The sequence below is a fragment of the Clinocottus analis genome, unplaced genomic scaffold (genome assembly GCF_023055335.1).
Source record: "Clinocottus analis isolate CAN_PGR_092001 unplaced genomic scaffold, fCliAna1.0.p SCAF_11, whole genome shotgun sequence".
NCBI lineage: Eukaryota > Metazoa > Chordata > Actinopteri > Perciformes > Cottidae > Clinocottus > Clinocottus analis.
Genome location: NW_027175832.1, coordinates 3,635,769 through 3,651,740, shown reverse-complemented (window position 1 = coordinate 3,651,740; position 15,972 = coordinate 3,635,769). Strand labels below are relative to the sequence as shown.

The following is a 15,972-nucleotide window of genomic DNA, read 5'->3' as shown; positions in this document are numbered from 1 at the left end:
TCGAGAAATCCAGGAAACTACTGGAAAGTAAGTAGATAGCTGGTTAGTTAGCTAGTTAGCTTGTCATTGGCGGGAAGAGAGGCAGAGCGACTGTTAGGCCCAACTCTGCTGCTTCACACAAGCCTGTTGTTCGGCTCAGTGTAGCATTCAAGCTGGAATTAACTAGATAGCTGACTAGCCGATTATCAACTACGCTCTGACCGCCTTGCTATGTTTATGTAAATGTCCGTTAAACTCCTATTCTATTCCTGTGTTTCTTTTTGACAACACCATCATGTAGCAGATGTTTTCTTCACGTGTAAGGAAAAAAATCATCTCAAAAAGACATGTTTCATATGGATGTCTTATTTCCAGGGAACTGAATAGAAAACAACGCATTTACATGTGTATGACCTCAAACCCCAAACTGCAGAGTACTATAACCATATATGTATATTTAATCGTATTTATCAGATGGCACACTGAGAGTATATCTTTGAAGGACAATGTGTTGCCGGCTCTAAACATGGGACCTCCTAAACCTTCCTTTAAATAGCCCCCGTAGGCTGTAACGGACCAGAGAGGCGTTCAATGACACGGTAACCTGCATTACCATCCTCCACAGCAATGCGCCGGCGCCCCACACATCTTCCCCCGGTCTCGTGTCGGCTGCTCTGGGATAAAGCAGAGTGCTATACGGTCATGTGATTCCTGTTTTTTTTTTTTTCTTCCCCTCCTTCGAAGTTGAAAGGCAGGAGCAGAGCTGCGGAGGGGGCCCAGTTTACCTTCTTACTGGCCGTGGATGCAACGTTTTCGTCCTTTTTTTCCCACCACCACACTATTCTTTGTTTCTCGCTCGGTGTGACAATTTCTTCCCCAGCCTTTCTTTCACGATGGCGGGGGCTATCATTGAAAATATGAGCACCAAAAAGTTGGTGATAGTGGGAGTTATTCTGCTTTTGTTTCAGGCGGTTGCCTTCATGGTCGGCGGTTTGATTGGTAAGTTGTTGTTTTTTTTTTACCTCGTTTTATCTCTCACTTTCATCTATTTTTGTCCCTTTTCTTTTTGTGTTAAAGCTAACGTTTGTCTTTGTGGCGCGCGCGAGTTGTTGAAAATGTAAACGTTGGCGTCTGCAAACGGTTAAAGCACAAAAGTTTGAAGTTGAGCTGGTCGTTACATGTGTCCATACCAGCGGTAACACACCTCTCCGTGGGACAGACGAGGTGGTAAAAGGCTAACTTTTAACCTCGCCTGCATTTGACCGAGTCGTGCTCCAACAATGCGGTACTTTGACACCGAAGCTGCCGAAGTGCACCTCCGTTAAATCACCGCTTTGTGTCAAGGTGTTTGCTGCCTGCGTGCCTTCGACTGTCGACTTCGTGTCTTTGACTAAAATCAACGCAGGATAATATATCCGTGAATACATCGCAGCTTTTTCTACACAGGAATGCTCTGAAATGCATCTAACCTTTTTTTTTCTCACTTTGATGCAAACTCGCCCCCTCTCTCTCTCTCCTTACCTCCCCCTCCCCCTCTTCCTCCTCACCCCCACATCTCGTATATAATGACTGTCTACTGTGTGGGGCCCCAGGCAGCATCTCTACCTTCCTTTCACTCCTTCCTCTTTTGCCCCTGTGTCTCTCCTTCTCCCCAAATCCCTGTCGCTCTGCAGGCAGAACATTCATGTCTCCTCCTCTTCCTCCCTTGGTTGCATTTGCATTGAGACAGACAGTCTTGCACAAAACACACACAAGTGCACACAGCTGTCAAAGTTGCGTTTTGCCTTCAGGACTGTATTGGAGTTGCTGTCAAGTTTCTTCAAATCCACCCACTCACACATGCACAACAGCTACGCACACACATACACACAGTGTATAGGAATTGAGTCCATGTGAAAGATGTTTTTTTTTTTCCTTTCTTTCTTCCTGATGAGCTAAATGTGGAAATCAGGCCCCAAACACCAGTCAGTCTGTCTGTGTCCCTGCAGTCCGTCTCACTCGCTGCATAGCTGGTGATAAATTAGCTTGTTTGGTTCGTTCCTGGCTGAGATGGTTTTAATGAAGCCAGATTCCTTTGTGTTTGCTTGGTGGCTGGGGCGGCAGGGGTAATTGAGTAGAAAGGGGTTTTTCTCCCCTTGTTTCCCCACAATCCCGGGAACACGGCATGGGGTCAGCAGGCTGAGGGGACGGCCTTTATTCTGGACACACTGCGATGGAGACTGGAGGAGCCGGTGTGCTGCTGGACTTGCAGGCTCTCTAGATAATTAAACTGCAAGGGGTGCCAGATGGATAACTGGGTTCAATTCAGTTGGGGAGTGTCTTCTTTGTTGCTATGTGTGTTTTTATTTATTTATTTTTTACACGTCTGTTAACACACTAGTAGGTTCCTTGACGATAGCCTTGGTTGAGTTTTACGAGTTAGTCAAAGGGTGTGTTAACGTTTGGGGTGCCCGCCCTTCAGCTCTCTGTTGCGAGTGAACAGATATGATTAGATGTTCTGATACAGGCCTTTTTAGTGTTTTTGCTTTTTATAGTTTTCTTGCAGTTATGTATAGTAGTCAACACTTTTTGAAACCAGGAAGTAGTGAAATAAAAATATATTGCTCCTGACAAGTTTGTTGTACCATGTGACTGTGATTACAACTTTGAGTCTTCACATGTATCTTAACTGAAAACTCTTTCATGTTCCCCACCATGAGTCAGTATACTTCCCACAAGCACCTTTAACAGTATAAATGGCTCATGGAGTCTTTACAGATGAGTCTCAAAGGCTTAGTTCAGGACTTCAGTGTTTCTTCTTATCTTATTGGTGATTTGCTCAAACAAATTGGAAGCATCTGCACACTGATCTTAGTTATTTTACTGACATTTAGTGAGACCCAAGGACTTCCATATGGGCATGGCATAGTTGTTTTGCCTGTATAAATAAGGTCACTATGAATCAAATGATTGACCAATTGGTAAAATATTTGTATGTCAATGATTATTTGGTTTTGAAGATGATTCTGGTTCCAGGACATAGTTCATGTTGGACCAAACCAATGTTGGTGGTTGGGCTTGAATGTTGAAGGTGTAGGTTTTCGTTAAATATATATTCAAATTTGTTTGAGAAAGAATAAAAGATGACTCCATCTTGTTTGTTGTAGCTGGTATTACAAATTATGGAGGAAGCCCTCAGTCGAACAGGCTCAATGAACATGCTGATTGTTTTACATCATTTCCGTGAGATATATAAACTTTACTTACTTACCCCTTGACTGTCAAACCACTTGTAGGTCGTTCACATCAGGCCTTAGGATAAGATAAGATAAGATGATCCTTAACAGGAGACCAAAGTTTCTCTGCATCATGATATTTTTCAAAGCACCACTAAAATCCTGAGACTACAAACCCCCGCCTCGTCAAACTCATGTATCTCAATGCGTAAACGGTGTAATCGGTGTCTTGAGAGCTTTTGGGAATTTTCCCTCCCCATCACTTCAGAGAGCGGGAGAGCGTTGCTACATTTTCTAAACAATGTGAAAAGTAATCACCAAAGTGTTTGGACTAGATTTGGCTCAAACCCAAACTGTTGACTGTTCATAATGGTTGCTCAGATTTTAGTGTTGTCCATGCACAGTTTAATTCGGAGTGCTCTTGTTTTATTTATTGATTTTTACTCAAACGTTTTGTGTGATTTATTAGTATAAGGAGACATTTGGCTTAGCAGGACCTTGAAACACTTTGCTGCAGCTTTTTAATCTGACACCAAGTCTAACATCTCTCTCCTACTTTGTATTTGTCTCACCAGCGCCGAGCACCACCACACCGGTTCAGTACTTGGCCACCAAGTGTGTGGACACAACCAAACTTCGACAGGAAACAAAATGGTTCATGCCTTGGGGTCCGAACCAATGCGACAAGATCCGGACCTTTGATGAAGCCATGGCCAAGAAGATTGAAGCCAACAACATTGTATTTTCCGTCCACATTCCTCTGCCCAACAAGGAGATGAGCCCTTGGTTCCAGTTCATGCTGGTCATCCTGCAGTTTGACATCGCATTCAAGATGTTCAACCAGATAGGTGAGAACCATGGCTTTTTTATAGGATTAAAAAAAGGGGCAAGGCTGCTCACGTTTCTACCTCAGGACATGGATTTCAAGTTGTGGTAGAGGGAGAACTTTGTGACTTGGTGTTGGGAGAAAATCTTAAGAGATCCATTTAAGGTAATTTGTCTTTCAAGTTTGGGTAGTGGACAAGTTTTCTTTCTGCATTTTTTTTCTCCTGTTTTTTTTCCACAATCTCTGAAGGTAAATATTTGCATAGGCGCCATCTGGCCAAGCCAGCCTACAAAATGTTTACATCTATTGTCACTTCTTATCACTCGCATCAGAAATCCACAAACAGTGATTTTAACTTTCCCAGTAGTACTCGTTACTTTTCTCATTTTGCCTTCCCTGCAAGACGTTGTGGTCGGGTGTCGTCTCGTGCTCTTCTTCGGTCTTATGTCGCATGCTTGAGGAACTCCCAGAAATGTGTGTTATTTAGTAGATTGGATTTCTGTCACACAGGAAGGCAGCAAATAATGATGGATACCCTGCGGTTTGTGCTCTAAAGGCCCTCGGGGCTTTCGTAGATGGGGCTTGTCAGAAACCCTTGAGATTGGTACAATGGGGGAGGGGAGAGGTAATCTGCACCCGTTTCTAAGCAATTCAATGTCTAATTATCCAATCCTAAGACCCACATGAGATTTTATAGAGTTTGAATAAAAGATACATTTTAAAACAACATAATAAACAATAATTTAAAAATCACTTAAGGGATTTTCCCATTTGACACGTATGCATTTTTTAAATCTTGACTTAATTCTTGACTTTCAATGTTCCAGTTTACATGTTCCCAGTTTTAATAAAGCGTCTCCAAATGTTTGAAAAAAAAATCACTATTGGTACATTTTTACATCAACCCAATCTTTCCTCTTCTGTGAAACTGTTTCGAAAGTTTGACTAATTCTGTCCAAAAAAAACATACATTCAATTGAATTAGACTTTGGGGGATTAGCTAGCCACACCAGTGTAGGTGTAGTTGACCACTATATTTATAGTGTACCATTTATATAGTTTAATTTGACTAAATAAGGCTAATTAACAATATCTAGTGTAACTAACTTTAGCCTTATAACAACCTCTGGTGTACATATTCACTGACCAATGGCTGTAAAACTAATTATATATCTACCTGAAACAAATTCCTTATTAACAGAAAGGTAAAAGATGTCTTGTAATCCAGGCAGAGAACAAAAGATTTTGAAGTACGAGCTGTTCTCTGGTCCGGCTTGTCTAAACAGTCGTGTTGCAGCGGTGGCCTCGTCATCGGCTTCATTTGCTTGCTCACATTCTTGGCCTCGGCGGAAATGTGTTCAGTGGTTGTGGGTTGTTTACTGCCAGACAGAAAGGGTCGGTGAATCATCCTGGACAACAGACAGGTCTTTCTGTCAGACGCCACAGACTCATTTGAGCTACAAGAAGTTGTGGGAACAAGTGCTAAGATATAGATGGAGCACTGTAGATGCTGCTTGTAGTAGAAACCAGCTATTGCTGCAGCAGGGGGATTCCCATTTTTAAACTCACAAGTTTTGAACCCGTTCATCCTTGCTTTTTCCTCCCGAGACACGCTGTGCTAGAAAGGAGAACCTGCTAAAACGTATCCACTAAGCCTGTTTCAAGCATGCCTCATGCTTGAAACAGGCTTAGTGGATACGTTTTGGCTGCGGTGTAATAGGAGGGCAGTGGATCACACAACTTCTGGTTCAGATTTAATCTTGAGTCATGGAGTAGATGAGTAGAGGAAAAAGATGACAAATGTAACTTTTGCTTTGATTATACTACACTTCATCTGTTGACAGACAACTTAAACATTTTTTTAATAAGATTCAGATTAATTAACTACATGCTGGATTCAGAATTAATACAATCTAATAAACTCCCAAAACAACAGAGCCAAGTCTTTAATGAATAACAAATTGGCGTCTGCAGAATCTTCTCTGTGGAGATTAAGGTCTGCAGCTGTATGTCGACGAACACAACGCCCCCTCTTCCTTGACTACCTTATCTGTGTAACAATGTGAATCCCAGAGAAGAGGTTCACCCCTTATTAACTACTCCACCCACCTGGCCCACTCCACCCCAGCAACTAGCACCCCTTGGCCGGGCTCCAGCAATAACACAGCTGTTGAGGAGGCTTAGTTTCCGTGGTAATGGGCGCTGGACTGGAGTGGAATGTGTGCATGAAGCAAGCTGACATTCGAGGGCGTCTGTCTGGACCAATGGCAGGGTGGAGGGCATTGCAGGGACAGTCGGCTGCCAGTTCTCATCTGGTTCCCTCTCCCCCCTCCTCTACTTTTTTTTTTTTTTTTTCCTCAAAGCCCAGGCCACTGAGTTTCTTTCTCTTCATTCCAGCTTGTTTCATAACGGCACAAGAGGCACTCTGGAGGGCTGGAGGAGAGAACACTTGGCTTTGTAATGTGATCTAAAGATGCAGTTTTAATAGCTTGGCTTTATTTTTTTTTATTTATTCACTGGAGCTGGGCTGTTGAAGGCCAGCTCAAGGTCTTGTTGAAGTTTGTAGGAAGTAACCTAGATTCGGGCCAACGTGGAGAGCAGACTGAATCACTGAATAGGTTTACATACTGAGAAATAATCCTTTTTAATCTCACCTATTCAGACTCCTTCTAGGTGACAGGAACGCATATTAACACTCAACTGATACAACTTGTATAGACATGTTTATTTTACAATATACCAACCAAAGCCATTTGAAAATACAGCTTTCTTAAATGAACATCACATCGGTATGAACAGCAGCCACGAAGCTTCTCAATGATTTTAAATGAATACAATTAAGCTCCACCTTTTTACACTGCATCACTCTGGCATGTGCAACATGAGCGTGGCACTTGGAAATTAACAGTACCTTTTCAGGCTATAGTGGGGAAAATCTCCATGTCAATGCAGCGTTGTCACTTGTCTGGTGTCACCTTTTAAAAAGGCCACGGCTGTCTGTCATCAGGGCTTAATTTTATCCCGTCAGTGGGATCACAGCCAGCAGAGTTGTGCAGGGAGGAAGTATAAGAAGCACAGAAATACAGACAAAAAAAATGAATATCTTATTACCGTGAAGCTCAACTAAGTGCAGACTTCCCTCTGTTTATTTGCATGTTTGCTTATCAAAGTCTTTTGACAACGAAATGTCTCCTAAATATACCGATCTGACAGTAAATTGCTTTCTCCCTCCCCAGAGGATGGAGCGCTGGCCACCATTGATGTGGGCCTGGCCTACAGAGACGACACCGTCAGCGAGTGGACGGAGATGGCTCACTCTTTTGAACAGAGGAAGCTCTCTTGCAACTTCACTACTGCCAAGGTGTGGAAAATGACACTGCCTCACCGTGATGCGTCGTTAGAATACCACAAATGACTTATTCCAGACGTGTATTGTGTGAAATGGTAATATTACTGTTATTTTTCAACAGATTTCTATTTCAGACGATAAATCAGATGATTGATATATTTTTAGATACATGATTATTTTTTTTTCATCGGTGTTTGACCCCCAAATATGTTTTTGTTGCCATTTCATGACATTACAAATTTATTTTGAGCCTTAAATACTGGGAGTTGTTGTTGTGTTTCACACTTTCAATAATGCTAGTTCTAATGATACTTTGCTGATGCCACCCCATGTTTATGAGAGCGATTCACAGCCTAACTTCAGGGCCCTTTGGAAACACTTAAACATGTTCTCCCAGCTGATAGTGGTCTGTGTCTTAACTCTCAGACACCTCGTTGCGCAGCCGGGCTAAGACAACTTTACAGCACCACCTGTTATCTTTTTAGATGCATGTGATTTAAACCAGATATGGTGTGTTGCTGTGTGCTTTCCAGACCTTTGAGAACGAGGGACGGTACTATGAGTGTGACCCGCTGCCTTTCATGGAGGTCGGCAGCGTGGCCCATAAGTACTATCTTCTCAACATTCGCCTGCCCGTCAATGAGCGGAAGAAGGTCAACGTGGGGATCGGAGAAATCAAAGACATTCGTCTTGTTGTAAGTTGGTGTTTGGGAACTTTATTTCAAGCAATTTTGGAACATTGCTTAGTGTAAACTCAGTCAAGAGTCCTTTTTTCAACTGTGATATTAACTATTGAGTGAAATGGTGTCAGCCCTTGTTTGCCATTAGATTAACATACACAACACAATTAGTTTACCCTAATTTCTATTTCTCATCCAAGAGCATCCACCAGAATGGAGGCTTCACCAAAGTTTGGTTTGCCATGAAGACCTTCCTCACACCCAGCATCCTCATCATCATGATCTGGTACTGGAGACGGATCACCCTCATGAGGAGACCTCCTGTCCTGCTGGAGAAGTAAGGCAGCTCCCTCCGTGGTTCACTATTGTATTGTTAGCACAATATGTATTATTGTTGGAGAAGTGTTGTGCAAGTTTACATTTCACAAGCGCTAGATCGAAGTTCAGTTCACACTCAAGTTTATGGTTTTCAATTTGGAGTTTTAAACTAAGTTCATGGTCCTAAAAGAATTCCCTAGTTTATTTTAATTCCTCAACCTTTAAATAAAATCTGGTCGGATGCCGGTCTTTCATCACTAGGCTCAGTTTCATACCACAGACCATAAGAGTTTTGAACTCTCCTGAACTCATCAGCATGTCACCATTAAACTGTTTTACCTCTGTACACCTCACTTACTGTTAACCTACTGTATCTGTGGAAGTATAGGCTTTATTCATCTCATTAAGCATATACATTTACTACATTTCTGTTCACATGGAGGTCTTTTTAAATAGATAAACTCCAACTATTATCTTGAGTAACCGGGTCATGATTCCTGGAAAGAGATGGTGATCGCGAGTTTCTCAAATTTACCCTTTTGGCTCTTTGAGCACCACAAGCAGAGTGCATCTCGCTCCATTATTCAAGAGAAAGCAGACATCTCGAGGCCAATATCTCCAAAACGATTTAACTCACACTTAAACAATCTAGGCGGATAAATAGCAATAAAGGTAGGAGACATTTTTTAATCTAAATGTTTGTGGTGAACTGTCCTTTATTACAATGGATGAAACGTAAAAGCAGTGATATTTGTGTTTTATTACTTGACCAAACTCCATGAGGGTTAGAGCAGCAAATGCAGGTAGTTTGCCTGAAGCACATAGTTTAAATGCCATGCTGTGTAAAGCTGCCGATATACTCCCAGCCCAGTGTTTGTCTAACCCCTGCTGTGCTGGGAAGACAGATCAGTAAGAGGCAGCGTTCTGCGCCACAGGAAGTGGCCGACGAAGCGTGAAACGTGTTAGAAAATCTGCAAGCTAGCACTCAACTGACACAGGCTGCATACACACACATTCAGGACATACACACCACCTCACTGAGATCCCACACACACACACACGGTCAACTCTCTCCCTCCATCCCTCTGTATTTGCCGGCTAAAGGCTCTTATTCCCAAATGACCAGCTCTCAAAGTGCGACTCGTATCCTATTTGTGGACACTGGATGATTTTTTCATGCCATACAAGCTGTACCGGAGTCTTCTGTCATGCTTGTCCACAGGTGTCAGGACAGTACACCTCAGACTTTCCTCTAGACTTACACAACAAATGTGAGTGGGAATGCCCAGTGTGTATTTTATGCAAGAACTCTGTTATTACCGAAACATCCACCATCTTCATATACTACAGTCATTGTGACTTGTGTGTGGTTAGCATGCGCAACAGCAGGGCCCAGGAACCGGCTCACCCAAATGCACCGCAGACGCAACCATATTAAAGGGGAACTGCTGCGTTATAATGTTATTCATATCACTCAAGGTATCCAAATATTCGTAAACGCATACAACTCTCTTCACAGAGTGCTTCATGTCGAGGAGACTCATGACCGTACGGTAACCCCAATGTCTGAACTCATTTTAAAAGTATATATTCTGTCTGGCAAAGTGGAATCTGTACACGTTATTGACGTGACGGAGCTGCCTGCCCGTGTCTGGTGTGAACGTTGTTGTCACAACCGCATTGCGATGTGGGATATTTATGGTGTGGGGTGTGCGTAACTGTATTCATTTTACCAGAAATAGTAACGCAGTTCACATTGTTCGAGGAGCAGCTCTAGACCTCATACTGGACATCACAAGTTTGAGACTTTCTGGCTTTGAGAGACTCTGAATTCTTAAGTTAGGCGGTGTGCCCCATTAACTTCAACGATGTCCGTACCAAGCCCTTTGTCTTCTATCTCACACGGGTGGATGCCGGCCCCTGCTCTCCTGCCTGTGTTGGTGGTGCTCAGGACGCATTCCCTGCATACCAGTCAAATGTCGTTTTACCCTGTAGAAATGCTCAAAACCTGTTTTACATTTCTTCTAGTACCCACAGCAGAAAGCGTTTGTTGCCACATGTTTTCAGGTCACTTCCCGCCCTACCCTCATTTCTCACAGACACACACACCGACACGCACATGCACACACACATGCTCTGTTTTGCCCTCTTTAACTATCTATTTACGAGCTTCACCCTTTCATCTGCTGGCGGCATGCAGGGACCTGCTGCGGACGCTTGGAAGACGAGCTCGTTTATGTCTTTCTGTGAGCCGATTGTTCTCAATGAATTCAGCCTTATTTCAATATCTCTAAACGTCTAAGTTTTAAAAGTTGAAGGAGGTTGGCTGTAAAAATGAGTCTCTTTTGGAAAGGTAGTCAATTATGTAGACTTGCATAGGTCACTGGGGACACACTGTGCTTGTGGCTGAATGGATTATCTAATCAATAATGTCCCCAGATAGAATCGGCGCTTCAGCAGATGTAGCCTTGCTCCAAGACATTGATTGTGTCGGCGTAAACGATTTTTAGTTGGCTTTAAACTCGAATCTGGACTACACCTGCCAAAAGTTTTTCTTTTTCTATACCAAATAATTTTCTTAGGGGTTATAGCTTGTTTAGACTCATTCAATCTTTCTTAAACACCGCAGCTAATTATACAGGAAAAATATTGCTAATTATTTATCGGTAGACATATTTAAAATATTTATTTATGATGCTACAAGTTGACTCAGAAATGTGGGATCCTTTTACCCTCATCTGTTGGTATTTATGGCTAAATATGACAGTTTTAACATTGTTTTTGCTGTGCAGGGTCATCCTTGCTTTGGGTATTTCCATGACGTTCATCAACATACCAGTGGAGTGGTTCTCTGTTGGCTTTGACTGGACCTGGATGCTGCTTTTTGGGGACATCAGGCAGGGCATCTTCTACTCCATGCTGCTCTCCTTCTGGATCATCTTCTGTGGGGAGCACCTCATGGTACTGTACGCTGCAGCGGCATTTCTTTATATTTCGCAGCATTCATTTTAGCTCACTGCAGAAAACATCTCAACAGCTGTTAAGCTGATGCTGGTATCACCAGCGAGCCGTCGGTTGTTTTATATTTAACAATGTAGAGACTTTTTTTGTATATTAAATCAGTTGCTCTACGGTTTTTACCGACTGGCTGCATCTGTGTCCTCAACACTTAGCCTGGTGCACTCATTCACATGAGGTGTAAAAGAGCTTATTATGGCTACATGAATGTTATCCACAGTATGTCCTTGATAACGAAGGACACAGCCTGCTCTTTATGCATGTTCTTACTCTTTTTCTCTCAGGATCAGACGGAGAGGAACCGTTTCTCAGTTTACTGGAAGCAAGTCGGACCCATCGTGTTTGGCTCCTTCTGCCTATTTATCTTTGACATGTGCGAGAGGTGAGGCCAGGCCACAATTTACAACAAGAGACTTATTATACAACACCTTTGAAATGCACATTATTAAAATGAGTCTTGTGAATCTGTCGTATTTCTTTCATTTATATTCCTATGCTTTTTCCTGTGTATATCATATGCTTTTAGTAATGTGTGGTTTTGTTTTGTGCCACCAGAGGGGTCCAGCTGACCAACCCCTTCTACAGTATCTGGGCCTCTGATGTAGGAACTGAGCTTGCTGTATCCTTTTTTAATTGTATTTGACGACGGCATGAAAAAAAAAGCACTTTCCTGGAAACAAATTATCAGATTGGTATGATGGCAATATAAACCCTCAGGAGTGGACGTGGCCAAATCCTGTTTCTCATTAGAATTTCAGTTCAAGTCCTAGTTGTTGTCTATTCCAATACTGCGCTACGTTATCTTCACTAACTGCCCTGCCTCTGGTTCTTGCGGCGCATGTACGATACGTTCTTGTACTTGGCTTGAGCATGAACTAGAAACTGCTCTCTACACTAATAAGACGAGGAATAATTTAGTGATGCCATATGTGAAAGCATGGCCTGGGGCATCGAAATGATTTGTTTATGTGCGTGTGCCCGTTTGCTTTGCTTTGCTTTCTGAGCAGAGCAATGCAAAATTAATCAACACACCTTCAGAAACAGCTGCCAAACTCCCAAGCTTTTCTCTCCTTTTCTTCCTTGTGTATATATGTGTTTGTGTGCATATATACGTATGTGTATGTATACATATATGTGTGTGTGTAATGTCATATTCTGGAGCATATAAGGCTAAACCCTGCACACCAGTACACAACGTGTACTTGATTAACAATGAGTCTTATTGTATTTACATGCAAACAATTGAAGTAAATGCATCTTCCATATTTCTACATGCCCCTTCACTCTTAATAAAGAGGGTGTTATTTTTTTAATATTTCCTTGACTAGTTTTTTCCTCAGATGGCATTCATAATCGTGGCAGGGATCTGTGCCTGTCTCTACTTCCTCTTCCTCTGCTTCATGGTTTTTCAAGTCTTCCGCAACATCAGCGGTAAGAGGACGTCTCTGCCCGCCATGTCCAAGGCCAGACGGCTGCACTATGAGGTGTGTTTTCTTCTCATTTCTAATAGATTATCGCCATTTTTAAAAAAAAAAGTGACTGTATTAAAGGATTTCTCTGCTACACGGGTTATATTTTATTATCTGTTTTGATACTAACTCGACCCCTTACTGTCCTTCAGGGTCTGATTTTCAGGTTTAAGTTCCTCATGCTGGTCACTCTGACCTGTGCCGCCATGACCGTCATCTTCTTCATCATCAGTCAGGTGCGCACCACAATTAAATCAGTCACAAAGCTGTCGACAGGAATAGTATTTAGATGATTGGTGATATTTTTTTTAACAATTTCACTGGGACTATAAAGGCTTTTTTGCTACTGTGCCAAAACTTACAAGACTGTCCAAAAAAAAGACACAAAAGTGATAAAATTCTCTCGTGTCCAGGTGAATGAGGGCCACTGGCACTGGGGAGAGCACACGGTGGAGGTGAACAGCGCCTTCTTCACCGGCATCTACGGCATGTGGAACCTGTACGTCTTCGCCATCATGTTCTTGTACGCCCCGTCTCACAAGCGATACGGAGACGATCAGTCAAGTGGTCAGTGCATCACTGGTAACTACATATTTCTACTAACTTCCTAAATGTATAAGATGGATGGAGTGTCTGTTGTAAATGCTCCACACTGCTTCATGAAGTACTCCATCCTTCCTTCCGTCTATCCAGTACACTTAATATTTCCAGTCATTTTAGAAGTCTAGGATATAAGTTGATGTACTAAATAATATAATATAGTTTAAAAACATGTCTGGCAGTTTGTTTTTTCCCCACATGTAATTCACATTTTCAGCAACTTATCTTATTGTTTTGATATATACGTGTTAGTTAGTAAGGTCAGTCAGCACTCTGTTACATTTAATCCAGGTTAACCCTGTTGGTTCTTTAAGTTTCGGGGTGACAACTTATAAAATAAGTCTGAACTGAACAATGTTATATTTGTAAAATTTTTACTTATTTCAGGGTTTCAGATCCTAAATCATGTTCTTGTGATCAAAGTTATTGGTTGAGTTTAATGAGTTTCCCAGTAGCTCACTTCATTCTGATGCAGTGTCTGTCCTCTGCTGTAAAGCTGTCTATTCAGTTTGTTTTTGGAGGTTGGCGATTCAGAAGGACCCAGATTCCCAAGGGAAAGAAGGGTCTCTTTGGCCCAAGAGGGTGATTTTAATGGACACCAGGCTTCCTTCCAGACAGAGAGGCATTGAACAGTGAGGAGGAGGAGGAGGAGTGGTGGGGGTGGGCTGGAGAGCAGAGAAGTAATCAAAACCATCCATCCATCTCCTGATATCAGTGATGGTGGGAAAGAAAAAGAGAGTTTGAAGTTCTGGAAGTGCTTCAACTAATCTCATAAGAGGGTCACCTTTCTCCAAGTTACAGTCTCTGATGATTTATTTGATCAGATCCTGCGTTTCACTCCTGATTCGAAGGAGTTGAAAGTATTTATGTAGAAAAATATGTGCTCTTCATTGAATGTTTCGTCTTCATGCCATGTTATTGATGATGTTGGATGCTGATGTGTGTGCAGGAGATACAGTAGGGAACAGCGGAGAGGACATCCAGCTGACTACTACCATTACCCATGTTGATGGCCCCACTGAGATATACAAGATGACGGGCAAAGAGGCCCAGGAGTAGATGTGCCACTGTTTTTGGGGCTCCGCTCTCCAACCTACTGCTCCTATAATCCACTCCCTCGTATATGTGTGTGTGTATATATAAAAATATACATACATACATACTCAAACAGGCCTTTCTCTTTACATCCTGGCAACAAAATGGCATCAACAATCCAGCTTGCATGTGATTTACCAGTCCCACAGTTCCTGACCTCTTCCAGCACCCTCTTCCTTTTCATTTCCAAGTGGAATCTTTTTCTTACATTTCATACGTTATTTAAACCGGCTGTGTTTTGTAAATATTGCACAATGCTTTTGACACCAAAATAAAGAAGATTAGAGTGTAGAAAGAACATTTGGCTGACCTCACACTCCTGTGATTAAACTACAGTGTGGTTAAACAATCTTTTGTTAAGACCTGGACTTTTGAAAGATATGGACAGCAAGATTTAGTGGACACATTTGTTTTGGTTTTTTGACGAGTTACCCGTTATATTTTGAGTTGAGGCTTTGTGAATGACACCGATACATATATTATCCATAGAAAGTAGATCATGTATAGAATTGCTGTCAATCTTTCAAGAAATCTTTTTTTATATCATTAGAGGAAATGTACTGACCACATAGCCTCTTTGGGAAATGCATACTGAACCTTTATGATGTTACAATGTAGATATCTATTTTTTATAAAGTGCTTATTTTCAACTTCATGAAATATATGCATCAAGCTCTATCAATGTTTTGGAAGTTGACTGTAGCCCATTATTCATGTTTCTTAGTTTTTTTTTGTGCTTTTTATGCTAATTTAAATAATAATAAAAACTTTTACTTAATACCCTTGTGTATTGTCAGTGTTTACTCTGAATTGAGTTTTTATAAGTGTATTTTAAATATCTTAATTACCAGTCATTTAAATAAATAAATTGAACCAAGGAAAGGGAATGCTACTTAAATATCTCTAAGCAATTCAGTGTGTTTTGTGCTTGGTTTAAGTTGATAGTGACCCTGGTGTCTGTACTAAGATCAATATGCCCATCATCAAAGTAGGAGTTTCTATGAGCGTTTTTACAACAATACACAAATGGGCTGCAAGGTTTTTAAATGTAAAGGAACTGAAATTGGTTTGGCGCAAGTACTGTACGCCTGAATATGAACATGTACACATCATAACATATGCAGCAGGGAGAGTGCGCCTCTGCATGGCGCATGGCAGAACAACAACAAACCTGCCTTCTCTTTCCTCATCAGTAAAGCTCGCCACAGAGAGAGTGTGAGACCGGAAGCTGTGGTGTTTTTTCCTAGAGCTTACAATTTAAAAGGGATTATTTGGAGATAACTTGGACTTGATGCATTCACATTCATAGTGCTTCTTCATCAAAAGGTGACAGGTTTTGACACTGTAAATACAGTTTTTAGGTACTGTTACATTAGCGTTAAATATTTTGGAGACTGCTTTTTGACTACATTTTAGGGTGAAT

At 41.7% G+C, this 15,972-nt stretch overlaps 1 protein-coding gene across 1 annotated transcript; it reads left to right on the top strand.

Annotated features, from left to right (window-relative positions):
- Positions 1 to 654: 654 nt before the first annotated feature.
- On the top strand, positions 655 to 15,327 carry wls (Wnt ligand secretion mediator). The gene is made up of 12 exons (XM_068571454.1): positions 655 to 978; positions 3,770 to 4,042; positions 7,257 to 7,381; positions 7,903 to 8,064; positions 8,250 to 8,386; positions 11,160 to 11,328; positions 11,670 to 11,767; positions 11,941 to 12,004; positions 12,726 to 12,869; positions 13,007 to 13,090; positions 13,268 to 13,436; positions 14,404 to 15,327. The coding sequence occupies exons 1-12, from the start codon at positions 873 to 875 to the stop codon at positions 14,511 to 14,513; spliced, it is 1,641 nt and encodes a 546-aa protein (XP_068427555.1). The 5' UTR covers positions 655 to 872; the 3' UTR covers positions 14,514 to 15,327.
- The last annotated feature ends 645 nt before the right edge of the window (positions 15,328 to 15,972 follow it).